Raw genomic sequence first — 13,319 nt, forward strand, 5'->3', positions numbered from 1 at the left:
ATTTAATAACATTTTGACTTCAAAAATATTCATTTTATTCTTAGTAAGATGATTTAAAATCATATGAACATCTATGGCTAGTTTTAAACTACAACAAAAAGTGTTTTTTTTTAAAAAAAAGAAAATACTTCATGTTAAAGTCAAATAAACATTACATAAATCAAAATGAACTAACTGACTACAAACTTTAGATCAATTTTATATTTATGAAATTTAAGTTTTTGTAACTATTTTGCCTTTTAACAAAATTTAAAATGAAAATACTAAAGTTTTTTTCACAATTATTTTTATAGTAATTTTTTTTAACAATATTTTGTCGATAATATCAAAATTGTAATAAAACAAGATAATAAAATAACTTAACTTTTTTGAAATTCAAGTATTGATATCAATTGAGAAAACATTTATTTTAAAGTTATAAAGCATTTATAATCTAATATTTGATGCGCTCCTTGCCCTCGACGAATGACACTATCTTATCATAAGAAGTAAAATCAAAATTAAAAAGTGCAGCTCACTATTATATGAAAGTCATTATGAGTTAATTGCCACTCGTTAGAATATGTCATATGTTAATTGTCATAATGAAACAACATGAAAATTATAAGAGATAATTTATTTATAGTTGAAAATTATTTATAAAAAATGAATCACAAATTATATATCAAAATATGTTTATGTCATATACATATTAATGCAAAGAAATTTCATACTATAAATTAATTTACTTATTTTAATATGTAATTTATTTTATTATGAAAATTTACAAATTTGATGTTTTATGAATTGGTATGAAGATTTTTATATGTCTTCATGGAAAGTAGTTCTTTATTTTATAATATAGAGGAATATTACTTAAAATAAGTTATCACGTCAATTAACCATATTAGTTGTAATATATTAATATAATTTTTTTAGAAGAAAATCACGTAAATCAATTTTCTAGGTCTTGACAAATCAGTAATTTTGAATTACCTTTAGATTTATAAAAATCATTAGTATGTTGTAAAAACAAAAATTTATCCTACATTTGGTTAATAGATATTTTTGATTTAATGAAAATTTTATTACTATATAAAAAATAAATCTATAAGAAGTGTAACATTTCATTAAAATAGACTAATTATTAGTCTATATTCGAAAAAATTTAAGAAAAAGTGTAATTGAAAATGTGTGTTCATATTAGATGTCACGTCATTAAGATAAATATGACATTTAGAAAAACATATTTGATTGGTTGGTCATTACAAATCTATTATCACTTTTTTGATATCATAATACAGAAACCAACATTCTAGAATTTTTATAAATTGATAAATTTATCCTTAGTCGTCCTCAACTTAGCTCTTCTATATAATAGAAAAGAAACTGATATATTTTTAAATGAAATGTATCTCTCTCTCATTATATTGAAGCATGACTGACAAATTTGTTTACAAATTAAAAATTTACATAGTCTCGTAATTAGACTTTCTGTTATAAATTATAATCGTAAATATAAATTTATTGGATGCTAATTAATATTTTTATCTAAAAATTATATTAAAATTTAATAAGAAAAATATATTTAGTCCGAAAATATAATACTAACAGGTCGTACATTCTCTCCGTTAGGGCTTTGATTTTTTAATTTTTTTTTCTATTGTCAATTTTTCTCACTCTCCACTACTACAGTGAATACTATGGATAAACCGGCGATTTACAGCGACGGCGACGGGGCTACACCATCATTGACCGATCAATTGTTCGGAGCAGAACAGAAAGATGAAACAGGAAACTCTTCCCGGCAGCAGAAACAGTCGGAATTGCAACAATCTCCAACATATTCTTAGGAATTGATCAATGCCAATTTCTGCAAAATCTCCGACGGTCTCTCGGCATTCCAACGATGCTTTACACCAACATGAAATTAAGTCCTTTTGTGCTACACAATTATGGTAAAACTCTCACAACATCCTGCAGCAATATATCATAGTTGAGATCGAATCAGACAGAAGATTCACCCCTCACCCTGACGTTCGGGTATGGGGAGTTGAGAAGAAGGTGATTGAAGTCTTCCTTTTATCCGGATTAACTCTATTCTGACGCTAATTGTGATTTTGACTCTGCTGTGATACATTCCTCTATTGGATGGATGTGACTTGTGACTTTGCTACGTCCATTCTTCAATTTTGTTGGCTTGACTTTATACCATAAGATACTGAGAATAAACTTTTTATGAGATTAATTAAAACCTACTTAAGGATGAATGATTATAATTAGAGCTCATTTGGGTTTTGTTGTTCATCTTATACTTCTAAGATACTTAGAACAAAATTTTGAAAAATTTGGTAACAAACAACAATGTTTAAAGAGTAATAGAAAATTAAGACTAACAGAGCAAATAGAATGAGAAACTGATTAGGAACAATATAAAAATCTTTTTCTCAAAGAAAGAAAATCGAGTTCACTGAATGCACAATGTCCCCTTAAAGAAATTATTCCCCTCAAGTATTCGAGGTTAACGGAATATATTCTCCAAGGATAGATAGAACAATCTTACTCACCGGTGTATCGATATCTAAAATCACTATGTCAGCGAACCACGCAACGTCAATAAAGTACACTTTGAATACTAGATTTAGTAGTAGTACAACAAGTCTAGAAAAATTATGCTCATAAAATGTGAGGAAATTCCTCAATTTATAGAAAACAAAGAATAGTGTGAAAAAAGTTTTTATTGTGCCTTACCGAAAATATCACAAGCATTTGGAAAAGTCATAATCTTTCGAAAAGGTCACTATCCTTATTAATATGATTTCAAAAAGGATGAACTAAAACTTAGAAATTTTGAAGAAGTTTAAATGAGAGTATAATAGAATTTTTTTTTTTTGTCATTTCTTGATTTATCAAAATGGACAAGTAAATAGAGACATCTAAAAGAAGAAATATGGACAAGTAAATAGAGACAAAAACAGTATTTATTTATGCATAAAAAGAATAATTAGGAGTTAGTATGTTTTAGGAAGAGTATTTCAGAGATTAGAAAATATATTAAAGATAAAATTATAATTTATGACTTTTTGACTTATTTTGATTTATAAATATTTTAGATAGTGATAAAATGAATTAATAAATCAAAAAGTGGTCCAAGTATTTTTATTTATTTTTAATTTGGTAAGGATAAAGTGGTCCAACTTATATGCAGTAGTGCTGTTCTATATATATGATGGAATCTCTTATCTTCATATATTTTGATGTCTCTCATTTTCTTCCTTTAAATAAATATTAACGTTTGACTTGACTTTTATGTATTTATTATAAGAAAATAAAGTTAAGGTTCATTGTAACATGGTTGAAAATGGAAAAATTTATCCTCACCGGTTGTTTATATTAAGTTAATGTAAAATGTATATAAACTATAAATTTAAATACAGAGCATGTATATATTGACTTGATATATATATTATTTTTTTATTTGATAAAAAAATATTTAAAGTAATGAATACATGATATATATACATTATTTAGTATTTTATGTATTATGAGTGAAGTAATTGAGATATTTATATTATTCAAGAACAATAAAACAATTAAAGGTAAAATTAAAGAAAAAACAATTTTTATATTAAACTTTTAAAATGACACATTTTTAAAAAAGACGAAAAATATTTCGAGACGGAAAGAGCAATTAATTATGGCACATTCTAATCTTATTGCATTTGATTAAAATAAATATAGTATAATTTAATGTAAATATTGGATATAAGTAATCTTTCACCATTTTATTTTATGCATATATTGAATCTTTCACTTAATAGTAGGTAGTAATAAGTAACGATATCCATATATTTCGAAAGACAAACCATATCCATAAATTATCTACTACAATTTTTTAACAAGAAAGTGTCAAATGTATTTCATTAAATTAATAAAGTTTGACTTAATCGTGATTATAATTGGAGTAATGATGTGTTGTCAATTAAATTCTTATAAAAATATCTAATTTTCCTTATTTTCTCGATTAATTTGTAGATTGGAGTGATTCAAGACGAATTTTGTATAAGTTTAGTATTTTCGCATATTTTTTTTTTTATAAATTTGAAAAAGATATATAATCAGATGCAATATATATACACGATAACAAAGGAGATATTTTTGTTCAGTCATGACTAAACATCTTCATATTATTACATTAGTTTGAATTTTTTTTTGTTCTTATTTATGAAAGGAGAGTCCTGAAAAGTAATAAAATTGTCTTGGTGTGATCTATAGGTTACGAATTTAAATTATGAAAGCAATTTATTAATATTTGTATTAGAATAAACCGTTTATATACGACACATTCTTTTCTCAAATTTTTATAAATACAAAATATTTTGGGCATCTGGTGTTATTCTTATTTATATGTATTAGAATTGCTCAAGAATATTTATGGTCCAAGACTTAGCTTTTTGAGACATTTCATTAGATAATAATGTTGTCATATCTAGTCATTTTTCATTTTATTTTCCTCTCTTATGCACTCAATTTGCCTTATCAAATGAATAAAACGTTGATCATTAACTTTGATTTTATTAAAAATATATCTTATTGTTCATGATTAAATAATTATATTTCAATTTTTTTTATCTCTCTAATATTCCACGCAGTATAATTATTTTATTTCATAGACTTGGTCGATTACTTGTGAAGTTTAATGCATAGTAGCCATATTAAAATACAACGTTTTAAAATTAGACAATTCATTGGTATATTTTATTTGTAGATTTTGAGAATTTGTTTTAACTTTATAAAATAGAAATAGAAATAATTGAATATAGGAAATGCAAAGAACTATACCCAGTCAAATTTTCTAAAAATAAAATAAAATATAAATGGAACCGCAAGGGGTTGTAACGAGGTGTCGGTAAGAGATAGAATTTAATTTTTTTCGCCAAAAAATTATATTACGTATGTATAACAAAATTAATTTCTTTGTAGGTCGTTATGACTATATATATCTTTATATTTTGTGTTTTGAGTTTTTATTTGTAATTCAGTATTTTTGAGTTTAGAGTCAATAGAGCAAAACGATTGTCAATAATTTCAAAAGGGCAGATCAATTTTCTTTTTAACTGCAAGGGCAAAAACGCTTTGTCATGAGCGATTTTTTTATGAGAAAATTGACCCTGTTACTCTATTAAAAAACATAAAAGTCGCTGCCAAATTTCGTCCAAAGTCTTTTCTTTTATTAGAATCGCTACTGTGGCAGGATAATGATTAAAATTTTTGGAAAAATAAATGAATCTTTCGGTCTACCCCAAAGTGAAGAAAATGTACTAATTCTACTCAATTGCCTTTTACTTTAAAATAATAAAATTACTGATTTTTTTACAAAAAATGTTGCTTTCTTCGAGGCATCAATATGTTTAAAATTTTTTAAAACGAATTAATGTTATTGCTGCCTTGCAAGCGATTTAACAAATAAAGTTCAAACTTTTTAAAGAAAATCGTTGTTACAGTAACGATTTGAATTTTAAAAAGTATTTTTTTGGAGAAAAATGCTGCAGGGACAGCGATGTTTAAAAGAAAAAAAAGGATAAGATCGCTGCTTCAGTAGTGATTTTTATGTAATGACATCAATTTTGTGAGAAGAAAATTCCTCTGTCAAAAGCTATTTTATCATTTTGGTTAAAAAAATTGATGTTCCATTTTGAGATTTTGGACAATTTTTTTTACTTGTTTAACTTCGAACTCCAATATTTATATTAAAGTAAAACTAAAATTTAAATTCTTGCAAGATTTATTTTTTAAAGTAATGCAGATTATTTTCACTTGCCACTACTTTTGTGTTTATTTTAATTTCACCTCTTGTAATATAAAGAAACTATTTGCAAAATGTAATATATTTTCATATTATAATATATTATAGATTATGCATGCATAACTTTTTTCTTTGAACTTATGGTTTATTAAATATAAACGCCATTGCTAAAAAGAAAAAATAAAAACTAATTAGGCCACTCTCTTCAATACTCAAAGTCTCAAACTATTATTAGTGTTTTTTTTTTGTGAAGTGATCATAAAACCCCACTAAATTTAAATGTGCTTTTAGAAATTAAAATTAATGAAGAGAGTTTTTATGTATTCTTTCTTTCTCTCTCTCTATATATTAATTTTGTCCTTAATTATTTGTTCGCTTTTCATTTTTTGGTTATCTCTAATTATTTATTTATTTTTACAAATTAAGAAATGATAATTTTTCTTATCTATTATATCCTTAATTAATTACTTTGTAAATGATAAAATATTTTAAATATCTTATATTATTAATTTATTTACTACATAATTAATAGGAGTAAAATAATATATTCACTATGTCAATAGTTATTTTCTTAGTAGATGATGTGTGAATTCCAAAATCAACAAGTAATTACAGATAGAGATATTATAAAATAAAAGAGTAAATATTACTTAAATATTTTTTAATGATATAAATGAAAGTAAAAAAAGTAGTAGAAGTAATAAATAATCAAACTTCCTTTTAATGGAGTAATCATTTTAAGAAATGTGTAATAAAAGAAAACACAAAAATAATTTGAGATGGATAAAATATATACTTTTTTGGTTCGGTACTGTTTGTTATTGCGCTTTTCAAAAATTAATTTGATTAATATTTAAAGTTAAATTAAATCACATTAATTTGATATTTTAAACAAAAAAGATTAGATATTCTAAAATAATATGAAAAGTACTATAAATTGATTTTTTTTTGAATATCATTATGATGAAAAATACATCTTAAAATATGAATCAAATTTTTATAATTTGACTCTAAAATAGAAATCATGACAAATAATACCAGACGAAGGGAGTATGTAATAATAGTAAGTACTCCATTCTGAATTAAGAGGTTTTAAACTTGAGTTTTTTTAAAATAAAATTATTTTTATTAAAAATAATTTTTTTTGATGTAAATTCAAATTTATTACGTGGTGGGGTTAGCCAAAGTCGATAGGATGACACTAAATTAAGGGCATTTATCAACTTTAATAAATAAAGGGATAATGTCCAAGTACCCCTCAACCTATGACCGAAATTTCAGAGACACACTTATACTATACTAAGGTCCTATTACCCCTGAACTTATTTATTAATAATTTTTTACCCTTTTTAGTCTACGTGACACTATCTGGTGGGCCCAACGATGATTGACTTTTTGTTTCAAACTAGTGCCACGTAGGCTAAAAAAGGGTAGAAAATTACTTATAAAATAAGTTCACGGGGTAATAAGACCTTAGTATAGTATAAGTGTGTCTCTGAAATTTCGAGCATAAGTTGAGAAGATACTCGTACATTTTCCCTTAAATAAATAATGTTACCTTACGTGAAACAAAAAAAAAAGAAGCAAAAATTTGACTCTTATTTGGATACATGAATTTGCCCCAAAAGACAACCTTTTACTTTATTCTAGTTTTCAAAGTTCATAAGAGTTCACACCACAAGATGTCACAAATTTTCCAAATCAGTCTGCTCACCTGCTTTCTATTTCTCGTAGAATTTTCTCACGACTAAATATTTTTTAAAAAAACAATTCTCTAAAAATTTTGAAAGGAAAAGGTTCAAGTATTTCATTAAATTTTATGAAATGATTTTAATTTCATTGTTCGAAATAAAATATTATTGATATATAGTAAAAACTAATGAGAAATGGAGAGAAGTTGAAATGAGGAAATTTGAAGTGTTTTCTCGTGCTTTAGTAATAACAATTATTTTTTATTGGTGGTGAAAAGAAAAATTCGAGTGCTTTAATAAGAAAAAACACTTTTACTTATTGTTAAAAGGATAAAAAAGAGGAACCCCTCATGCTTATACACCTTTTGGAAGATTACAAACTTTCATAAACATATGCTCCCGTTGAGTAGCATAATTAAATATCCTTGCACGTATGTATCAATACGCTATTAGTAGTATTTGTTAGTATAGACATAACAAATATGTTCTTATCGCTATTAGTAGTATTTGTTAGTATAGACTACATAACAAATATGTTCTTTATCGTCAGTGTTTTAAAAAACATTTTTTGGGCGGGCATATCAAAAACGCTCTAGGGCTTAAATTAAAAAGTAAGTCCTTGAAGTAAAAACATACGCTCGGGTTCAGGTGTTTCTTTTTTAATTTTTTTACTTTAAATCATATTTTTATTATTGGTTTAATTATATTTCTCAAATAATAATTTTAAACTTTTTATTCATTATTGATTATTGATTTATCACAAATAAAAATCATAAATCATTAAAATATTTACTTTTACTTATTTTATTAATAATAAAACTATAAATTTGAATATACATGAGACTACGTCCCTGTGTATCGAAGCTTACGCCTCGCTCCTCACCGTACAAAACGTCTCGCCTCATGCTTTCGCCTTTTTAATTACTGTTTATCGCTATCGTATTAGTCTCTTTTTTACTAATAACATAAGCTTACTAAGTAATGACTCTTTTTTTCCAAGTTCAATTATAAATTTATATCATTTTGCAACCAAATTTGAACCCTTTCACAAAGGTTCAATAACAATATTTGAACCTTAACAATAATACCAATCCAAGAACCCCCACTCTTAACTCACTGAGCTTAACCACACCAGATTCTGATCCTTTACTCCACCCCCTACTCACCCCCCTACCCCACAAAACCGCGGGGGTATTTCTTCACTTTTTCTCTTGGCAATGTCTTATTTGACTCTTAAGGTCCTCCTCTATTTTCTCCCCAATTCTTAGAGTTGCCCCTTGTCAATTTTGTCTACTAGGGTTTCAATTTTTTCTATAATTACAGCTTCAGATTCATTGATTAAGGGGATATACTATTGATTTGTGAAGTGGGTGTTGAGATTATTTTGTGGATTTGAAGAAAAATGAAGGTTTTGATGGATTCAGTAGCAGCAGCTGCATCATCATCGCCTTGTAAAGAGGTGAAGGTATCGGAATGTTTTGGAGAAAATAGTGTTTTTCCACCTGGGTTTAGGTTTCATCCGACAGATGAGGAGCTTGTTCTGTACTACTTGAAGAGGAAGATCTGTAGGCGCCGGATTTTGCTTGATGCGATTGGAGAGACGGATGTGTACAAGTGGGAGCCAGAGGATTTGCCTGGTATGAATTCTTGGATTTTGTTGTGATCTTTTTTTTTAAAAAAAATGAGATTTTGATGTGGTTTTTGGGTCGTTGACTTGATTTGATCATATGGGTAGCTGGGTTTTTGGAGGGTTTTGGCGTGTGAAGTGTTTTTCTGGTAGTGTTTTTGAGTTATGTGATTTTACTTTTGAGGATTGTGATTTATCTGGTTGCTGTATTTTTTTTTTTCTGGAGTTTGTGTGTGTTGACTTTGTTGTTTGGGCTCTAAAGTTGTCATTTTGCTTTATTGGATTTTCTGTGTGGATGAAGGCGAGTACTAGTCGACGGATCATATGTGCTTTCTTAAATATTAGTATATTTTTAGAAGAAATGTTTGTGTCATGGCTCTAGGATGTGGAATAGAACTTGTTTTATAGTTGAGTTTTCTAGTTTCTTGTTAGGTTATTGTGTTATGTGTGTTTATTTGATAGATATTTTTTTGGGGAATAAGTAAAATCACAAAATGTGCTTTTGGCATAATTCTTGAGTTTCCAGGGCTTTTCTGCTACTATAGCTGAGTGTTTTTTGTTTGTTTTGGTGGGCGGGTGGGGTATCTAGGTTCTATTTTGAGTCTTGCATGTTTGTTGTGCATATTGTGGTTGAATTTTGTGTGGAGATCTCTAAGACATATTTAAGCTCTTGGTAGGTGGTTATTTATGAAAGATCAGAGAGGAATTATTATTGTCAGCACTTAACATGTATTTAAGTGTATTTATAATTCTTCAACAGAAATGATCATGTTCCATGTATAGCTTTTGCATTCTAAATTCCTCCTGTTTCTTTTTGTTTGATAGCCTTTTTCTCTTCTAGTCTCTGATGTTAATTGGTGCTGATTGATAGTCATAATTTGGGTTGATAGACTTGTGACAATGTTTGAATTTTTTATATTCTTAACTGACTGTTTCTTTTACGAATTGAAATTGCAGATTTATCTAATTCTTTAGCAAATTTGAATTGCAGATTTGTCCAAGTTAAAAACTGGGGACAGGCAGTGGTTCTTCTTTAGTCCCAGAGATCGAAAATATCCCAATGGAGCACGGTCAAACAGGGCATCAAAGCACGGGTATTGGAAAGCTACTGGAAAAGATCGTATTATTACATGCAACTCTCGTGCTGTTGGAGTCAAGAAGACGCTGGTCTTTTATAAAGGGCGAGCGCCAGTAGGTGAACGGACAGATTGGGTGATGCATGAGTACACCATGGATGAAGAAGAGCTGAAGAGATGCCAGAATGTGCAGGACTACTATGCACTTTACAAGGTCTTCAAGAAGAGTGGGCCTGGCCCCAAGAATGGTGAGCAATATGGTGCACCTTTTAGAGAAGAGGACTGGCTTGATGATGAGCGCCTAAATGCCAAAGTCTCTGTACAGCCGGAGAGCCCGAGAGATCAGGAGAATACTGCAAAGAACATTAATGTAGTTCCTGATCCTGATGATGCAATTGAGGAATTGCTGAAGCGTCCTTTTACTGTAGATAACAATTTTGCATTGGAGCAGTTTGTTCAAGAGGAAGATACTGAAAGCACCTTGCTAAATCAGTCTTCGAGGGATGTGAATTTATACAATCATTGTGCTGTCGCTGGGCCAAGCTGCCAGCAGTATAATGCGAGGGCGAGCTTTGATCTGACAGAGTCAGGCACATCACCATTACATTTGCATGAGGCACCAGAAGTCTCATCTGCTCCGGTGAATCCTGAAAAGCCCCCATACGCGGTGGAAGAGGATTTCTTGGAAGATTTTTTGGAGATGGATGACCTCCTTGTTGTCGATCCAAATGTTCAAAACTTTGATCACGGAACCCCAAATGGTCAAGTCTTTGACAAACCTGCTGGAAACCTGGAGACTCTGCAGTTTGATGACTTTGATGGCTTATCAGAGTTTGACCTGTATCATGATGCACCTTCACTTCTTGATAATGTGGGGACACCAGTAGTGGGGCAAATTGCTGAACCATACATGAACAACTTTGTGAACGGAATTACATATCCTGACTCAACTACATACATGAGCGCTTTCCAAAATGACATGATGAACAACCAGCAGATGCGCTTGAATCATGAAAATCAGATAAACAATCAATTTTGGATGCATGATGAAAGATTCGGCGTCTTCAACCCCATTGAAGGAGATCAATCAGTTGTTGATCAATCATCTTCAGGTATTCAAAGAACTCCATATAGCAATGCTGCTAGTTTTGCTTGGCTAATGCCATAATGTTATCATACTTCTCAGATTTGTATAAACACATTGTTTTATGTTATCTGACTTGCTTGAGCTCTTGAACAGATGGATGGTATTGAATAACCATGTCATCTTCAGTAAGGCAAGAACTCTTTTGCCCAAGTGGAAATGGGGGAGTTTGAGCCAAGCTTCAAGAGCTCGTCTGCTTTTAATATTGGTGTTAGATTTTTTTTTTCTAACTTTAGCAAGTTTTGGCAATGTTTAGGTGTGGTAAATGATAATAATATGGCAAATTATCCTATGGGCGCTAATCAAAATCTAGCCAAAAAGGATGATGGTACGCAGTCGTGGTTCTCCTCTAATTTGTGGGCTTTCGTGGATTCTATACCCACAACTCCTGCTTCAGCTGCTGAAAGTGCTCTTGTAGTTAACAGGGCCTTTGAGCGTATGTCTAGCTTTAGTAGAATGAAATTAAATGTCGGGAACATGAATGTTGCTGCAGGTAATGCCTCTGCAACTTCAAGTAGTTCTGGCAAAGGCAAATATGGATTATGTTGTATTTCTTTACTTGGAGTACTTTGTGCATTCTTGTGGGTGGTAATAGGAACTTCTGCTAAAATCGCGGGGACATAGATGATATTCTCATAAACATGTGCAGAGTTTTCTTTTGCTATTTATCATCTGGCTTTTTGCCAGAATCAATGGAAAGGTGAGCATATATCTTACAAATAATTGGAGATCATACTTGATATATGATTTATCTCAATTCTCCTCCCTTTATGCTCCCTCCAAATTGGACATCCTTTGTCGGAAAAAGGTATCAATTAAATGATACGTGGAGTGATGAAATAACCTACTTTGACAACCCTTAACCTAATAAGTTATAGCTTAGTGATTTCAGACTATCTCAAATGAGGTAGCTTCGAATCTCGTTAGTTGCATAATTCCTGGACCTCTTTCATTAAATTCCTGGCGATGTCATGGAGGCATATAGATTACATTTGGTTGGGTAAATGGACTTCATAACGCATTGCCCGAATAGTTTAGTTGTAGTTGGAATATTTCAGTCGCTGGGGTATCAAAGAATATGCAATGATTCTCCATCTTTATGTCTACGAAGATGTCATAAAAGACGCCCTTTCGGGTGGTTCAGCGGTCTGAACTTGGGACTTCGATGTTGAAGGTGTTAAGTTTAAAACGTTTTGCCAGTGAAAACAAGGGGTTTGCCTTCTGGGTCGAGCTCGTAGCACCGGGGTTGTGTAGTGCGGGTTACCTCTCCTATGTGGTTTGTGAGCTATTGCATAGGAACTGGGGTTTTACCTTGTGCGCACCAAAGATAGTGGCTGCGGATTTTTCTTGTCCTAAAAAAAGTCTTAAATGACGAATAAATTGCAGATAATTATGTAGTACTATCATGATTTTAATTTGTTTGTATTACTTTTCTTTGTAGTCTTGTTAAAAAAGAATCCATCTTTTCTTTTTTAGCCATTTTTTATTTTCAACTTTTCACGTAACACTTTTAAGATTACAAAAAATTAAATAACTTTTTGGTTTATGTGATGATGTATTTTTATTTAAAACTAGAAGATTTATTGCTAAGTCAAAATAGACGAGTAAAATAAATTGAAACAAATGGAGTACCACTTATTGATGTAAGTTGTATGAACATAACATGGACTAACAAGTTGCCGACCTTCAAACTACATTACTCTTTTATGTAATTTCTAGTTTCTCAAAGACATAATTTGACTGCACAAATATAAGTTTGATTTTTGACCTGTTTTTAATTCATTTTTTTTTTTGAAAGTTCAATAATTTGTGGTAAATTTTCTTGAATTAAGACTAGTACGACAAAATCCAATAGTGTCCAGTCAGACATTTGTGTTTCATGATATATTGCATGCTTTATGTAGATTTCTCTGGCGATGGACGAAATTGGCCTGTTGAGCACTACACAAATATATGATCGCGTTTGCTAATGGCAATTAACGTTGAATCTAGTCCG

The 13,319-nt window shown here is 29.7% G+C and overlaps 1 protein-coding gene across 1 annotated transcript; it reads left to right on the top strand.

Annotated features, from left to right (window-relative positions):
- Positions 1–8,518: 8,518 nt before the first annotated feature.
- Positions 8,519–12,046, top strand: LOC101260636 (NAC domain-containing protein 17-like). The gene is made up of 3 exons (XM_004237801.5): positions 8,519–9,113; positions 10,095–11,291; positions 11,580–12,046. The coding sequence occupies exons 1-3, from the start codon at positions 8,879–8,881 to the stop codon at positions 11,945–11,947; spliced, it is 1,800 nt and encodes a 599-aa protein (XP_004237849.1). The 5' UTR covers positions 8,519–8,878; the 3' UTR covers positions 11,948–12,046.
- Positions 12,047–13,319: the final 1,273 nt, after the last annotated feature.

The sequence above is a fragment of the Solanum lycopersicum genome, chromosome 4, assembly GCF_036512215.1.
Source record: "Solanum lycopersicum chromosome 4, SLM_r2.1".
NCBI classification, from domain to species: domain Eukaryota; kingdom Viridiplantae; phylum Streptophyta; class Magnoliopsida; order Solanales; family Solanaceae; genus Solanum; species Solanum lycopersicum.